The sequence below is a fragment of the Chamaea fasciata genome, unplaced genomic scaffold (assembly GCF_029207755.1).
Source record: "Chamaea fasciata isolate MVZ Bird 193981 ecotype frontalis unplaced genomic scaffold, bChaFas1.0.hap1 SCAF_37, whole genome shotgun sequence".
Classification (NCBI taxonomy): Eukaryota; Metazoa; Chordata; class Aves; order Passeriformes; family Sylviidae; genus Chamaea; species Chamaea fasciata.
The window spans coordinates 432,092-449,076 of record NW_027094122.1 but is presented as its reverse complement, the minus strand read 5'-3'; the positions used below and the strand labels follow the sequence as shown (position 1 = coordinate 449,076).

At 55.0% G+C, this 16,985-nt stretch overlaps 1 protein-coding gene and 1 pseudogene across 1 annotated transcript; one reads left to right on the top strand and one right to left on the bottom strand.

The window, feature by feature from the left end:
- Positions 1-3,112, top strand: part of LOC136303558 (class I histocompatibility antigen, F10 alpha chain-like) — a 40,684-nt pseudogene extending 37,572 nt beyond the window's left edge.
- Positions 3,113-11,544: 8,432 nt separating this feature from the next.
- LOC136303566 (serine/threonine-protein kinase pim-1-like) lies at positions 11,545-13,690 on the bottom strand (the record flags this gene model as incomplete). Its single annotated transcript, XM_066207199.1, has 6 exons — positions 11,545-11,702; positions 11,949-12,125; positions 12,344-12,710; positions 12,890-12,940; positions 13,061-13,428; positions 13,561-13,690. Coding segments are annotated over 6 exons (1,251 nt in total), but the record flags the coding sequence as incomplete, so codon positions are not given.
- Positions 13,691-16,985: the final 3,295 nt, after the last annotated feature.

The following is a 16,985-nucleotide window of genomic DNA, read 5'->3' as shown; positions in this document are numbered from 1 at the left end:
ATTTCTGTGCCCCGTAAAGGTCCAGTGCCATTCACCTCTGGATACCAACCTGTTCTTCCATCTGACTGGGGATGGAGTCGCGGAAGATGAGAGGATTTCTCTCCAGCAATGATATCCTGCCCCTTGGCAGATATCAGGCAGTTCAAATCAAATTTCAGGTTTAGCTCACAACACTCAGGATGCTGACAGATGATGGAAGCACTGTCACAGCAGCTCTAGCTTGACTTTCTGCCTACACTACTGTACATTTTAAACCACTTCTGAACAGGATCACTAGAAATGGGCAGCCATCCCTAAATCATCCCTGAAAACACAATGGCATCCAACAGGTGTTTGCTTCAGTTATCCCCCTAAGGGAAGGCAGTACTTAAACAGGCATAGAGAGGATAAAAGGAATAATTCTGTTCCTAAGAGCTGCCTCCTTCCCCTGTCTCCTCATTTCACATCTACATCTAAGAGGTCAACATTCAAGAGCTTTTCCTACAGTCTCTTCTTGAACCCCTCGGACTTGTTCTCATCTCAGGATATCCAGGTAACTCCATTTAGAGTTACTGGAGATTTGTTCACCACCTTTATTATCTTCCAAGCTACTAGGCAAACCAAGTGGGCTATCCTGTCTTATAAATTCCAGGTCTGCCTGACCAATACATGACAGACATTCACTCCAGGAAATACTGCCAAAAAGAAGACATTTCCCTGATCTTCTGGCTATAGTGGACACCACATAAAGGTACTAGAGTAGAGCCATGAAAACCAGAGCAAGGCAAACAATGCCTGGCCCAGAACTGTCTCTCTCACACAGAAAAAAAAGTCAGAACAATTAGGAGGAAGTCCAAGATTATTTAGATGATAACCATGCGTCCACCAAAACACTGCACGGGGGAAATGGATGGAGTCTACAGAATTAGAGCAGCTGCCAACATGAGACTGAAGTTTGTAAACACACTTTTCATTGCAACTCTCCACAAAAAACCTTGGGGCCTTTCACTACTCTCCCCAGAGGTTTTGGCCGTGTTATTAGTTTGCTTGGTGCCAGTTTGAGTGCCACTGAACCCACCTTCTAATTTATCCTCAGAATATTTAATTAGATCGATTTTGTGCTATATTATCATGCTTGGGTTTAACTTTTTGCCTTATTTAACATTATTAAGTAGAGAAAGGATAGGGCCTATAATTGTTGACTTCACATTAGGCACAATTTCTGCATTCTCTGAATGCTTCCTCATGAGTTTTTCTCTGCTTGCTTAATTTATCCACTCCAAAAGACTGACTTCATAAACTACAATTACCATGGTGATTGTCATTGGAATATTTTCATATAATTAATGTATTTTAAACACACAGTCAAAGGTTATACATTTGAAATCATGTGTAACCTTCTGTATTGATATCAAGATTGAGTTCAAGAATATGATTGATAATTTAAATATTTTCCTTTCTCAAGTCATGGAGCATAATTAAATAATTATCAAAAAAAGATACACTGCCATATCATCCTATCGTCATGCCTATTCTATTATTCCTGTGGATTATTTGAGTAATCCATAATAATAAAGATCTAAAGAACAACAGTTAAGAGAAAAGATACAGGATAGTTCCTCCCAGTTTTGATACCATGAGACCTGTAAGGTTAACTCCGAAGGCCTCCAACGGGCGTTCAGAATAATTCATTCTGTGTGTGATATTCCTTATTTATAGCCAAAGCAGGGAATACGCTTCAGCTTCTAAACATTTACAATCTCTAATCCATTTTTTTCCAACATGAGTAATTTACGTATCCAAGTCCAAACTGAATGAAAACTACGTTTTGATTTACTAAAATCTCATTATTCTTCTAATTGCAATAGGCACGAGATTGTACAGTAGTAAATCCCTCCAATTTCCACTAACTTCACTGAATACCACACCTTAACTTTATAGGGGATAAAGATATTTAAGGAATTCTATACTGTTTGACAGTTCTAAGATCACAGTTTTGCCTTTGCAAACTCTATTCCAACTGCTGTTTTCAACATCACCTCATGCTACACAAAAATCACAATGCAACCTGCACAATGCCGATCGGCTCTGCTCCGACGGGCGGGAATTCCTCTCCTTCCAGCCGGGATCCGGGGGATTCGTGGTGGCCGACGGCGCTGCCCAGGTCACCAACAGGCGCTGGGAACATGATGAGATCCAGGCTGAGGAATTAACAAATCCCCTGGGACACACCTGCCTGGAATGTCTCCAGAAATGTGCCAGATATGGGCGGGAGGCACTGGAGTAAAGGTGGAGAGGGCACATTTCCCGTGGGAATATGAGATTTGGAAATGCGGGATTTGCGAGGGCTAAATCTGGGAACATGGGAACTCCCATGGAAATTCCATCCATGGATCTCAGTCATCCCATTCCCATGGGACTTCCACGGATGGATCCTGCTGCTCTACCATGCTGATGGGAATTCTGTAGGTGGACCTCACTGCCATCCCATTGCCGTGGAATTCCATGGATGCATCTCACTGTTATCCCATTCCAGAACCCCCTGATGTCCATGTGTCCGGAAAAGGGGAACACAGAATCCCGATGTTGTCCTGCCACACGTACAGATGTTACCCCAGCACCACGGGGATCAGCTGGATGAAGGGGGATGAAATCCGGGATCATTCCCAACAGTGACGGCGCCTTCCCCCCCCGGGCCAGGATCGAGGCGCTGCCGGAGGAGCGGGAGCAGCACCGGTGCCAGGTGGAGCATCCCGGAATGCCGGAGCCCGGCATCTTCTCCTGGGCTGAGGCGGGGAATGTGGAATGTGGTAACTGGGAGTTTGGGAATGTGGCGCAGTGGGATGGAGGTTCCCCTGCCCCTCCTCACCATCCCATGCTTCCCAGAGCCGGAATCCAGCAGGAATCTCACCCTGGTGGTCGCTGTGTCCGTCATCGCTGCCATCGTGGTCATTCTCCTCATCGGATTCAGCGTCTGGAAGCTCCAATCCGGTTCTGCCCAAACCCATCCTGGGGGCTCACCCTGTTCTTCCCCCCCTCCCAAGACTCCTGGAAATGCCCCCATGACCCCACCAGTCCGCCCCCAAATCCTCCTGGGTCCCCCCTAAGCCCCTCACGGGGATTCCTGGGATTGTCCCCATGTCCCCTCCTCCAGGACTCTGGGGTTCCACCCTGACCTGTCTGTGCCCCCCTGGTTTCTTCCACAGCCCCCCCATGATAGTGGGGGCAGGGGCCGAGTGCTGGTGTCCCCCTGCCTGCAGCAGATCCAGGGGTGAGGGAGTTCAGGGGAGCCCTTAGAATTTTGGGTCCCCTGGGAATTGGGGTGACCCTCGGGGTCCCCCAGGATCTCCCTGAACACGCTGACGCTGCCCAGTGAGAAGGTTCAGACCCGGCACGGGGTCCCAGCTCTGTCACCTGCCCTGCCCAGGTACCCCCCAGCCCCTCCCTGGGAACCTCCAATCTCCCCGTGACACCCCAACCTGCCCTGGAACCCCAAAAACATCCCTGGGGCCCTCCAAAAACTCCCCAAGATTACAAATGCCCCGTACGAACCCCCTAAACCCTCTCAGGACATCAAAATTCCCATGGGACTTCCCAACACGCCCCCAAGCCCCCTTGAGAAGGTTTATACTTGGCACGGGGTCCTCATCACCACCATCGGCATCACCCAGGTAGCCCCAGACCCCCCCGGGACCCCCAAACCCTCCCGGGACCCCCAAGCCCCCCATGGGGGCTCCACTACCGGAATCAACGGGAGTGGTGTCGCCCTGCCAAGGGGAGTTAAAGCGGCGCCTGACTGTCGGGGGTTCTTAAAGCCGTGATGGTGGGGAGACCCCCAAAAATCCACCCTGGGGGGCACTCTCCCATTTGCTGCACTCGAGGGAGCCCCAGACAATGACGGGTCCTGGGCTGAGCCCCCCACTCAGCCGGGGCTGTGGAGGGAACTGTGGGCGCTGGGACAGGGCTTGGGAGTCCTGGGGTTTACTGGGGGACCCCGACTGGGAACTCCCTTCCCGCTGTCCCACCTCCCCCTATCCCCCCCTCTCAGCCCTTTCCCATTGTTCCCCCAAACCTCCGCTGCCCCCAGCTCGGTTTGGGGGTGACCCACCCCTTTCCCATCGTGTCCCGGCCCGGCCCCGCTCACCTGAGAGCTCCCGGCCCGCGGCCGCACGGACAGAGGAGGAGGAGGAGGAGGAGGAGGGACAGAGGAGGAGGAAGAGGAGGGATAGAGGAGCTGGAGCCGGCAGAGGAGGCACTGCGTGACTTCACTGCTCTCTGGATCTGCAGCTCCTTCGCCCCAGGACCATCGCCCCCGTATCCTGCGGGTGACCGGGGAGGGGGAGCGCGCCCCAAATATCCTGGGCGGTTTTTTTGAAGCGGGGAGGGATGTTTGGAGCTCACAGAAAATATATTTATGGCTCCCGGGGCTTTTTTCTGTCGGGGCCGGGCAGCTTGATGTTTGGATCTGGCAGGGCTCCAGAGCTGAGGCGCAGATGCCCCTCAAGGGGACATGGGGGGTCCCCGGGAGGTGTTTTTGGGGGGTCCCGGTGGCGGTGCCGGCAGAGCCCCGGCGGGAGGCGGGTCCCCCCGCGGTGGGCTTGGGCTTCCTTAAGTTGGTGCGTGTCTCTTTGGTGCTGACCCTGCCCGCCAGCTAAACCCTGCGGGCCCCATAGAACCAAAGGTGCCCTGGGAGCCTGCAGGGCCTTGTGGAGCCAGGGGACCACAGTGACACTGTGGATCTCCTCTCTTCACAACTGTTTTTCAAACTGCAACATCAGTAATTGCTGCCACGCCATAGGCTTAAATAATCCACTCTGTTCACTATTGTTTCAAAGGATGACTTTGATTTCTCCTTGACAATCTGCATCAATTCCTTCTCCCATGACATCAACGCTTTTCAAGGCCAAGCTCCAGTGAGCAGTTCTCAAACCTCCAGTGTCCTGGAGAAATCTGAGTTCCTATTCCTGTATTGATAACTCTCATTTGCTTCTGATTTGTCCTAATTAATTCTAACGCATGAAGGTCCAGCCCTGCAGCCTCTGGGGTGGCCCTGTCAGGGGCCATCACACCCAGAACAATTTCCCCAGCAGTCAAAGTCTCACTGTGCACGGTTGTATTCGCAAACTGGGCGCAGCTGTGCACATCCAGGGGTTTCCATTTCCCCACTGGGTCCATCGTTAAGGGTATGGAGAACATCTGTGGGATGGGTTCTCCATCAGGACAGGTTCCCATCTCCTCATTTTTTCACCTGCTCTTTCAACTGCCCCTTTGTCTGTTTGATGATCCTGCAGCTTGTGAATAGTCTGGTACATGAAAACACCAGCAGTCCAAATCACTGTATTTTCACAGTAACAGACAAAGCATTCCACACCACAGTATCAGCAAACCCCATAAAAATTGCCAATTTCATCCCTTCCTCCTTTATTCCTTGCAAGCAGTCTCACAAAGTTTAGCACTGACATTTGAGTCGTGGCCAATGCTTTTCTGTAGGGTATTTAGTGTCACATCCCTGAGCAGCCAAAGGTGGCAAATCAGTATTGTCAGCATTACTGCACATTATTATTATTGTTTCACATATAAAGACAGAGATATAGATAGAAACACAGATTTAGACATAGTGTAACACGAGGCTGGTGGGTTGGAGACAGACACACCACACAGTATCTTCTTGAGTTCTGACCAACAGCCACAATTTATTGTTCCAAGCTCCCTTTTATGGTGAGTTTGCATTTCCCGGGCTTGGAAAGCCAACTGGTTGGGAATCTCTGCACTGCCCACATCTCTGGCCAGGGGTGTGTCTGCAGCCAGGGCTTGGATGGGCTTGGCTGAGCTCTTTGTTCCCCCGGGGACTTCTAGAACAAGCCAGGTCAGCCCAGTTGGGTCTGTTATGATCAGACTCATTATGCCCAGCTGTGAACCAGCTGGACCCTGCTACATCTCCTGCCTTTGCTTTTATTAAAATGCAGATTGTTTTCCGTTATCCCATTTGCAAGGGCCCTTTTGCAGACAGGGTAACACAAGACAGCATGGGTTTAATTGGAAGGAGGTTTTGACAAACTTAATTCTGCTCAGCCAGTGATGTGTCCCATGTACCACTGGAGCTGCAGCACTCACTCCCAGGAGCTGTCAGGCGAGATCACAATCTTCCGGGCTGGCATGTTACAGGTTAACTGCTTATGGTTCCAAACTACAACTTAACACTAAAACAAGAAAACGTTCAACTTTTAAAACCCTGAGAAAAAACAATTAACAGAATTAACAAGATTAACAATTAACAGAAAAACAATTTGTAAACAGAAAAAACCACTCTGTAAACAGAAAACCAGTTTGTAAACAAACAGAATCCTTAAATGCACCGTCACTCTAAGAGTCCCAGCTCTCCACGAGGTCGGTGAAGAAGCTGTTTCCAGCACTGTTCCACACACGGCTCCACACCGTCTGTGGAGGGACCACCAGGAGAATGCTGCTGGTGGTCTTGGACAGGACGTAAGGTAGGACAGACACGTCGGGCAGGTGCCCAAAGCGTTCCAGTGTCCTTGCAAAGCACTTTGCAAGGCTGTACTGTTAGCAAAACACCATTAGAATTGCTCTTGTGTCACGGAGACAAGACAACTTTTGAAGCATCCGTAGCATTCAACTGTAAACACCTGCGACAACATTTGATAATTAACTGTGCAGTTAGTTCAAAGACGGTGGGTGCCGTCTTTTTTGCTTGATGAGGTGGAAGCATTCATTCTGGAATGTGCAAAGGATCAGGCCAGCGTGGATTCCACTGCCCAATAACACCAGTAGGATGAAAACTAACAATGAGAATAAACACAGTGATCCACACCTCTGGGCATATCCGGTGGACTTGTCTGTTGGTGATAGCTTGCTCTGCTGTTTCAACAGCAGCTTTTGCCTCTAGGATTAATTTTCTGGGGGAAGTTAATTCAGAGTCACCCTTTAGGAGGTCAAATAAAGGTGCTAGTTGAGAGTCAGTCAGTCCTAGGTAAGGTCTGACCCAGTTGATGGTACCCAAGAGTTTTTGTGCATCGTTTAGAGTTAGAATTTTGGTTGGAAACGGAATTGTTTGTGGCTGTATGGTCTGGTTCATTATTTTGAGTCCCCAATATTTCCAGGGTGGTTGCTGCTGCACTTTCTCTGGTGCTACTTGCAGCCCAAGTGGTTTGAACGCTTGCAACAGGCTTGGCTGAATCAGTGAGAGTTCTTTCCTGGTTTGGGTTGCAATCAAAATGTCATCCAGGCCATGGTAACAGTATGCCCCTGGAAACTGTTCTCTCACTGATCAGATTACCTGAGCAACACCCCACTGACACATCGTGGGGCTGTTTCCCACGCCTTGGGAAAGTTCTTTCCATCGGTAACGTTGCACTGGTGCAGCGTTATTAATAGAAGGCACGATCAAGGCAAACTTTGGGGTATCATCTGGGGGTAATGGAAGAGTGAAAAAACAGCCCTTTAAGTCCACAATCAGGATGTCCCAGGAGGCAGGCAGCATTGTGGGACATCGATGGCACACCAGGCTGCAATGTGCCCATTCTCTCCATCGTGGAATTGGTTTTTCTCAGGTCATGGAGTAACCTCCACTGAGCAGATTTCTTTTTTATAACAAATACTGGGGTGTTCCAAGGGCTCATAGATGGCTCTATGTGTCCTTGAGCCAGTTGTTCCTGTACCAGGGTTTTTAGGGCATCTAAGTCTCTCCTTTTCAAGAGACCACTGTGGTACCCACTCAGGCTGAGTAGTGAGCCATTTCAGAGCCAGTGTGGGGTACTTTACACCCTCTAATACAGTGGCCCCTGTCAAAAATCTGTTCCCACCTCAGCCCACTCCAGAGCCAGAGAACTCTAGGGAAGGGCTTCCCATCCGGGAATTTCGGATAGGACTGATTCCTCACCTTTAGATTTAAAAAGTGTCATTTTGTGCTGATCCGGCCAAGCTATGCCAATTTTGTTTTCGCAGTGGGCAGGCTCAGCACCAAGGACACAGACAGCACCTGAAGGAATCAGTGAAATTTACTACAGTTCAAAGCAGCACAGGAGCACAGAAGGAGCAGCTCAGCAATGCAGCCAGCCGTCACTACCACGGATTGCCCGCAGTGATTGAGAAAGATCCATCACCAGTTACCCTCAGCCTTTCCCATCACCCACACCCACACAGCAGCTGGGGAAGCTGTCACAGCCAAGGACTGCAGAGCCTCTCCCGGACACTGGGAATTCCTGCAGCTGCCTCCAGCCACAGCTGAGGCTCCAGCCTGGCTGGGAGAGGGCCCAGCTTTGATAGTGCTGAATAAACACACTGCCAGCAGCACTCCTAGTGCAGGAACATCTGGTTGCATCCTCCTCTTGGGTTTCTCCCAAAGCCTGGCCAGGGCCCAAGGAGGAACCAGGGGAGTTGCCTTTGACCCTACAGCCCCGAACAAGGCCAGATGTCAGACTTCATGGCCTTGTCTGGCTTCTAAATACAGAAAGGTCAATACATGTTTCACTGAGGAGAGGATGCATCTATTACAACGCTAATGACGGTGCCTATTTTGTTAACGAGCAGATACAAAGATAACCTTTGGCTGGAAGGTTCATCGAGAGGTCACCTTTGGCTCAGGGCCGCTTGTTCAGGCCTCAGTCAGGCCTCTTGTCCAGGCCTTGGCACTTCAGGCTTTAGTTCTGGGCTTGACACTGCTGGCTTAACACTGGGACTTGATGAGCTCCCAGGTCTTTCCCAACAGAAAGGATTCTATATTTCCATGATTTTATCTGCTGGATTCAGTCAGGTCCATGTTAGCAGCATTACTTTGGTCAAAAAGTTCCCTCTTGGTCAGCTCTTGTGGCCTAAGGCTTCAGCTCCTTCAGCTCCTGGTGCTAAGCTGCTCACGCTGAACGAGACGACTCAGAGAGAAGAATACAGTTCATCCAATTCCATCTGGGACACTGAGAGGGGAGGGTGTGCAAACAGGAGCATTGTTTGGTGTCCCCTCCTCTCTGCCCTTCATGCCTTTCAGCGCTTGGAAACAGCCGAGAGCTTTCTCCAAGAGTGCGATGAAGCAGCTGCTCCTGCTCCCAGGTCCGGCTCTCTCCAGTCTCTGACCTTGCCTGCTTTTGTCCCTCTTGCTGTGCCCTCTGTTCCCCCGGGGCTCGGTGGCTGCTGCCCAGGACTGTGGAAGTGGCACAGATCCAGGGGTCGAGACCCTCCTTCCTCTGCCCTTGCAGCTGCCTGCTCACAGCAGCCTTTTCCATCGGGAAGCTCCACGTGGAGAGGGAGTCCTCACCTCTGTTCCTTGCACAACCCCCAGGAGCCCAGGGCTGCCATCTCAAGTCCCTGCGGGCCCTGAGGGCTCCCGGGTGCCTCAGGCTGCTGTGACACCACTGCCCACGGGAGGGAACAGTGGCGGGGGCTGTGCTCAAAGTCAGCTCCATGTGCTGCTGCTGCTGCTGCTGCTGCTGTGGGGGTCGTTTGTCCAGCCCTGCCCCAGACTGAGGGATCGGATCCAGGCCCTGCTGCTGCTCCCTGGGGATCAGGCACAGTTTGGTTGTCGCCGTCAGGGCCAGCAGAAGCCGTGGCCGGAGCAGCGGGTGCTGACAGTGCCCCGAGGCCCGGGGCCGGAGGTGTTCCTGTGCTGGGGGCTGGCCGGAGCTGCCCCTTGTTCTCCCTCTGCCTCCCGCAGAGCTGGGCCGGGCACAAGTGGGGCAGCACAGCAAACAGGGAGCCTGCCAGTCTCTTCCAGCCCTGTCTGCTCAGAGTTTGGGCCTTGGAGCTGCAGGTGGACACAGGCAGCTGCTCCTGCTCCCTCTGCGTGTCCCCGTGTTCAGCAGTGCTGCTCCATCAGTCTGTGCCCAGCAACGGGGAAAAGCCTCCGCCCTGCAGGGCCAGGAGCTGCCGGGCTCTGCCTGGGGAGCTGCTCCACACGGGAACCAGCAGCAAAGGACATTCCTTCCCTAGGACAAGTTTTCTATTAAGGAAAGAAAAAAAAAGAAAATTAAAAACAACACAGAAAAAAAGTGGAAGATAAAAACAAAACCCAAGTGCAGCGTAGTAAAAATACTTTATAGCTTTGGATAAAGAGATAACTGAACTTTTTCAAATGAGATCTCCGTTATTTACTCCATAAATGTGCTGATGGCATGGATCCATCCTGCTGACCTCAGCAGCCTTTTAAAAAAGATTTTGTGGTTTGTTTCCAGTATTATTTTAAATTGCGATTGAAGCAATGGGAAATTGCTTTGTGCCCCGCCAGCTCCAAGCAGGACTGGGAATCTAAACTTTGCCAAACCCCAAATCCTTTACAAGACGACCTTCCTTCTCACCCTGTGAATGAGCTGCACATTCCCTTTGAAATTGTCAGGGGTTTCTTAAAGACGCAAAGTCCCACTTACAGCTTTTTGCTCTGCTTGGGAAGTGCAGAAGGGCAATTCTTCATCCATCCGCTCCAGACTGCACTGCCTTAGGAACGCCGTCCACTCGCCAGGTTTTGCTCACTTGTGGCACTTCTGGAGGAGGAAGAAAGGGCAGTTGCACGATTCCAGCCAAAAAAGGAATGAAGAGCGGGACAGACAAAACATCCTGTGGAGATCCAGGCGTTCAGCTGGAACTGTGGAGTGCTTGGGTTCTTGCCAATTGGATGTGGATCCCTCACTGCAATCTCTTGGCCTGCAGGAGAGTCTCACTCACCTGCAAAAGCAGAAAGCTCACTCGGTGGGCTCAGAATGGGCTCATCTGATGTAAAGCTGTCGGAGCAATGTGAGGGCAGGGCCAGCCCAGCCGTGCCTGGGGCTGAGCCCAGCAGAGCCCTGGCAGAGCCCAGAGCAGCCTCAGCACCCGCAGAGCCCGGCTGGAAGGAGAGAAACCAGAAAGTGCCCGTCAGCCGAAGGCTCCTGTCCCCTCGTCCCGACCGCCCGCAGTGCCCAGGCCACGCTGGCCGTGCTCAGAGCTGGGCCCAAAGCTGCCCATCACTGCTGCCTTTGGGGGCAGAGCAGGAGGGCAGGACACGTGCCCAGCCTGCAGCCGGCCACGGCACATCCAGCCCTCAGCAGCTGCGCAGAGCCAAAAGGCAGCTTGACGGCCGAGTGAAGAATCTGTGGCGTCTGCCCCAGCAAAGGGAGGAACCTTTGGTGCCCGGCCAGGCCGTGCCATGCCCACATCTGGGAGCATCCCCCCAGCTGTGGACTCACCTGCAAATTGGGCCCCAGGGAGCGTGTCTGAAGAAGGTGCCAGAATCCAAGTCGATCATCTTCAGCTGCCGGTGGCCAGGTCGAGGAAGAGCTTGGCATCCTTGGGGTTGTCCTTGGTGTCTCCAGCAGCAGCCCCACCTGATACAGCTTCTCCAGGGGCTCCTCCTTCCCTGGGGGCCAGACCAGGCTGTCAGTGCTCTGCCCAGGGCCCCAGGCACCAACGAACCAGGACAAGCATAACTAGGGTGGATGGTGGCCACCAGTGCTTGCTACACCAGGTCTCCAGCTCCGCCCCAGCACAGATGTTCCCATCTGGTCATCCCTGCTCAGAGCTACAGGCAGGACAAAAACACTCTGGTTTTCTTTAGCACTGATTGCCATGAGATGTGTGGAGCTCTTACCTGTCAGGTCTTTGGATCAAACTGTGCACATGGACCTCTCCCATCTTCTGGGGCAGATGAACACCCTGCAGCCAAGGATCACTGAAGAGGTCTTCTAAGGATGGCCTGTCCAAGGGTTGCATGGACAAACACCTCCTGATAACATTTTGGCACTCTGAAGAGAGAAACCAGAAACCAGCAGTCAGTTGGAGAAGGATCCCGTCTGCTTTGCCCCTCCATTCCCGTGCCCAGGCCATGCTGGGTGTGCCCAGAGCTGTGCCTAAACTTCCCCATGGATTCTCTGTTTGGAGGAGAGCAGGACATGTGCCACCTCCTCAGCAGCTGCCAGAGCAGGGTGCTCATCATCCTGCTGCTGTCTTCCAGCACTGGGATTCCCCTGTGCCCAGAGATGAGGACCCACCTTGAGAGAGCCATCGTGGGAACAAGATGCGCCCCCAGATGAACTGCTGGCCCCTCCTGAACGGGTGCTTCCCCATGACCAGGTGGTACAGCAGGAGGCCCAGGGACCAGATCGTCGCTGCCTCGCCGTGGTAGCGTTGGTGGTGGATCCACTCTGGTGGGCTGTAGGGCAGGGTTCCTATGGAACACAGACGGAGTTCATCAGGGGATGCTGCAACTCCTAAAGCCTTGCCCCCGGCATCCCTGGGCGTGTGGGGGCTGGCCCCCTCCCGCCCCCACCCAAAAGCAACTTGGCTCAAGAAATAACGCTGCTCCTAGCAGCGAGAGGGGGAAGCCGCGGTGCTACAGCCAGGCTGGGCCGTGAGATGCCCAGGAACATCCCCTGAGAGGGCTCACCTGCAAATTGCCTGTAGGCTGTGTCTTGGAGGAAGGCGCCACAGCCAAAGTTGATCAGTTTGAGCTGCCCGGTGGCCAGGTCGAGCAGGATGTTCTCGGGCTTGATGTCGCGGTGCAGGACCCCGCAGCTGGTGCAGTGCCGCACGGCCTCCAGCACCTGGCGGAACAGCCCCCGCGCCTCCTCCTCCGGCAGGAACCTCCGCTCCGCCAGGAAACCCGAGAGGTCCTGGCACCGCTCCGGACGCTCCAGCACCAACAGGAAGCTGTCGGGGAGCTCAAGCCACTCCAGCAGCTGAATGATGCCACCACATCCAGAGGACAGCCTGTCCAGCAGCACGATTTCCAGGGGCGCACGGGCGCCGTTGGGCTGCCGAAGGACCACGATGCCGTCAGTGGGGCTGAGGCTGTGCCAGGGCTCGGGAACCCCTCACCCAGCCCCGGATGCTCTGGGCCCCCCGCTCAGCCCACGCCCGCTCTCCCTGCAGGGCTCCCGCCGGCTCTTCCCCTGCCGGGCCCCAGCTTCTCCCGCCGGCCCCGCTCACTCACCAGCTCGCCCCAGTGCTGGACGCGGGCCCGGGGCACGCATTTGATGGCCACCTGCGAGCAAAGGCCAGCAGCGGGCTCAGCTCGCCGCCTGCCCCGCCGCGCCCCGATCTTCTCCTCCTCCTCCTCCGCCCTCCTCCTCCTCCTCCGCCCGCCGCCAGCCCCGCCGCTCACCGGGGCGCCGTCCGAGAGCCGCGTCCCCGAGTAGACGCTGCCGAAGCCTCCGCGCCCCAGCAGCGAACGCAGCCGGTACCGGTCCTGCAGGGCCTCCCGCGCCTCCCCCGCGGGCGACACGCGGCCCTCAGCGCTCGGCCCGGGGCCAGACACGGCCCCCGAGCGCCCCCCGAGCGCCCCGGGCCGGCCATCCCCACCCGCCCCGGGCCCCGGCGGCTCGAGGCCGGCGGCTGCGCTGCCGAGCGGCGGAGCTCGGGCCGGGGAAGCCGCGGCGGAGGCGGCGGGAGCGGCCGCGCCGCGTGTGTCCTTAGCGGGGCCCGGGAGGAGCCGGGGCCGAGGCCGGGGCCGGGGCCGGGGCCGGGGCCGGGGTCGGGGCCGGGGTCGGGGTCGGGGTCGGGGTCGGGATCGGGGCCGGGGCCGGGGCCGGGGTCGGGGCCGGGGCCGGGGCCGGGGTCGGGATCGGGGTCGGGGCCGGGGCCGGGGCCGGGGCCGGGGCCGGGCTCGGGACAGGCGCAGCCAAAGCGCAGCGATGCCGCCCCGGCCCCAGGCACTGATGCCCGCCCAGCACCGCCACAGCCAGCACCGCCAGAGCCGGGCGGAGCCCAGACCGCGGCGGGACGCCCGGGGCCGGGTGCGGGCCCGGGGCATGGCCCAGCCCTGCGGGGGGAGAGGGAGAGGCCGGGACGGGGACGCCGAGAGGGGCTGGGGAGGTCGGGAAAGGGACACCGGGAGAGGCTGCGGGACAGCGAGACAGAGTGCGGGACAGCGGGAGAGGGAGAGGAGGAACAAGAGAGGGACGGGGAGGGGTCGTAGACGCCGTAGACGCCGTAGACTCGCTGCTGCCGCTGCTGCTGCCGCTGCCGCCGCTGCAACTGGAGCCCTGGGGCCGTTTGTCCGCGTGTCCGTTCCACGCTCCAGCCCCGCGCTCCCCGGGGGCAGCCCCCGAGCCGCTCCAAACACGGCAACTTGGCCGTGCTGAGCCCACATCCAGAGGCCTGACTCCTGCGCCGTGGCGGAGGAATTCCCTCGGTCGCTGCTGTGCATTGTCCCTGCTGAGGGTCAGACACTGTCAGGACACATTCCCTGGTTGTAGGATTCGTGCCCGACCCAAGCACGACACTTATGTCTCCAGCGTTACTTTGCAGCAAAAACAGGGGAAGGCAAACTCTGTCTACGGCCCATGGTATTTTTGAGTGTCTAAAACTCACTAAGTCATCGATCTGAGAGGTGAGATCCATTTGGAATTAATGGCACGGAGAAGTAGTGCAACACGGAAAAGGGAAGCATAGAAATAAATAGAGGAAAACCTCTTGGTTTATTTCTTACGTTGTCATTTCACTTCTGGAAAGCTGTTGCAGTTTTCCAGCAACCTTCACCACAGTCCCAGCTGCTCTTTTCAAGAACCTTTGCTGGAGAACGAGGTCGAGCTTCTGGCACAAGATGTGCCACCAACTGCAGCTTCTCCTGGATTTCCATACTGAGTGCAGCACGACTTTTGCAGCAAAGCAGGACAAATGTTTGGTAAACTTTACGATTTGTCCTTTCTTTTTTCCTTGTGGGCTGGGGAGTTGTGCCATTGGTAAGGTTTTCCTTGTTACTGTTTTAATCCAAGAAAACAGGAGGTGGCACCAGCACTTGTTGGGGAATGCAACCCTGACTGAATCCAGAGACAGAATCTCCCTGACACTGTGTGAGCTCCCCGGGCTGGGCTCAGGTTCCTGCTGGGACTCTGCAGAGAGCTCCAGCTGGGATCAGCAGCAGCTGGAAATACCTCTGGGCATCTCCCTTTTCTGCTGCTCGGAGGAAGCAATGAAGTGAGTCAAGAAGTTCTGGTTTTTCTTTCTACGGGTGCATTTTTGCATTTTTTTTGACACCCCAGCGGCAATTTTTGTGATGGCCTCTCTAAGTTGATTCTATTTCAGCAGCACCAGCAGCAGGGCTGTGTTGGAGCGCTGCAAATGTGGCCTGTGTGGCTTTAATTCCCCTCGACTTAGTGCCCGGGGACTTGGGAGCATTTCAATCTCTTCTTTGCACGGTGCCGGCAACAGAAAGACTGAGTTCACTGTCACAAAAGCACAGCGGGCAGCAAGGATGGAAAAAGGCAATTGCAGTTGTCCTGATAAAATCCAGTCGGCAGCCAGAGGGGTGCAGCAGCAGCCGCGATCTCCAATCACCAAGGCAAAGGCAGCAGCAGCCTCCTGCCGTCACCTCGGGCTGAGTGAAACAGTGCTGAAAACAGCGCTGGAAGCCGACCCTTCCTTTCTCTGGAGGCTGGGTCGGGGCAGCACAGGCGGGCCCTGAGCAGTCTGGGCTGTTGGCGGGTGAGCGTTGCTCCAGGCCGCAGTGGAGCCGGTCAAAGGCCTTGGAAGGCGAGGCAGGAGCAGGTGGGAAGGGGCCGGCGCTGCTGCTGCTCCTGCCCGGGAGCCCCGGCCGGGCCGGGCCGGCGCCCGCTGCGCTGCGGCTCCTGCTGCTGCCAGAGCCGGGCGGGCCTCGGGGACAGGGAATGGACACGGGGGGACAGCAAAGGCCGGCGGGGCTGCGGGGATGCTGGTGCTGGGGCCAGCGCCGGCACGGAGCTTCGGCCGCAGTTGACCCGCAGGGAACCGCTGGGCAAAGGCTCCATTTCAGCCTTTCTTTCCTCACGGCTGCGAAACGACCGAAATAAAAGGAGAACCAGCAGGGCCCGGCCCCTTCTCCTTCGGGAGGAGCTCCACGCCTGGGGCCGGGAGGGGCCCTGAGGGGCCGGGAGGGGCAATGAAGGGCCATGAAGGGCTGTCGGGGGCCAGGAGAGGTTCTGTGTAGCCAGGAGGGGTTTGAGGGGCCGTGAGGAGCCTCAGCCCCGGCAGCAGCGGGGTCCCACCGTGTCCCCAGGGCAGGGCAGCCGTGAGGGGCCGCGAGTGCAGACGTGGCAGCAGAGCGGGCTTGGGGCACCTCCGGGAGGGGATGAGAGCCTTCCCCAGCTCCAAACCACACCAAACCCACCACTAACAGGATTTCCCATCTTTAGAATCCACTGGCAACTTGGAGTCCACTGAACCGTTTAATCCCAGTGGAAAATGCAAGGGAATTTTCCTAATGACTTACATCCAGCCTTGGTTAATCATGTCTAAGATTTAAAAATCTGACCAGTGAAAAGTAACACTAATAAATAATAAGAACAATAGCAAGAAATAAACTCCCAAATCCCAACACTCAGCACCACACCAAAATGACCAACCTCATTTTTCTTTACTAGCACAAGGTTCACGAAAACAAATGCTGTTAACTTCTCCACCTCACATCTTCCCCGCCAGACAAATGAGGCCGTTTGCAGTGTTTAATACAAGTCACAATGGAGGGCTGGAGGGAAGAACGGGGAGACACCACCAATTTACATGTCAAACCCAGCGGTCCAGCTTCAAAGTGGAGAGAATAAAATGGAATGGGGGCAGGGGCTGGTCAGATGTTCCTCTAAAGGATGGCAAAATCACCTCCAAGTGAACAGGAGGGGAAAATCAATCCCTATAAACCACCCAGGGTGTTCAGGGACTCAGCTGTGAGGAGCTGGACATGGACAGAGGCATCTGGAACAGTTCTTTCCTCAGGCTGAGCTCTCCAGCCTGGCCCTGAAGTCAATCAAGTGCTTTCCCAGAGCATTCCATGGTTGCCAACCACCCTTCAAGATGTGGCTCACAGGAGCAGAGAACCTTTCTCAAGGTTCTGAGCAGAAAAAGTGGCAAGAGATGCCCAATTCAGAGCTCTGTTTAAAAACCTGGAAAATAAAAATCAGTTGAACTCTGAAGCCCAGCGGTGGCTCCCAGAATCTCAGAGCCAAGGGGAAACGGGAAAGGCTTTTTACAAGAACCAACGCTGAAGAGCTCCCAGATGAATGTGTGTGACATTTTGAGAGGCTTCCAATTTTCCACAGTTTCCCTTGAATTGTTGA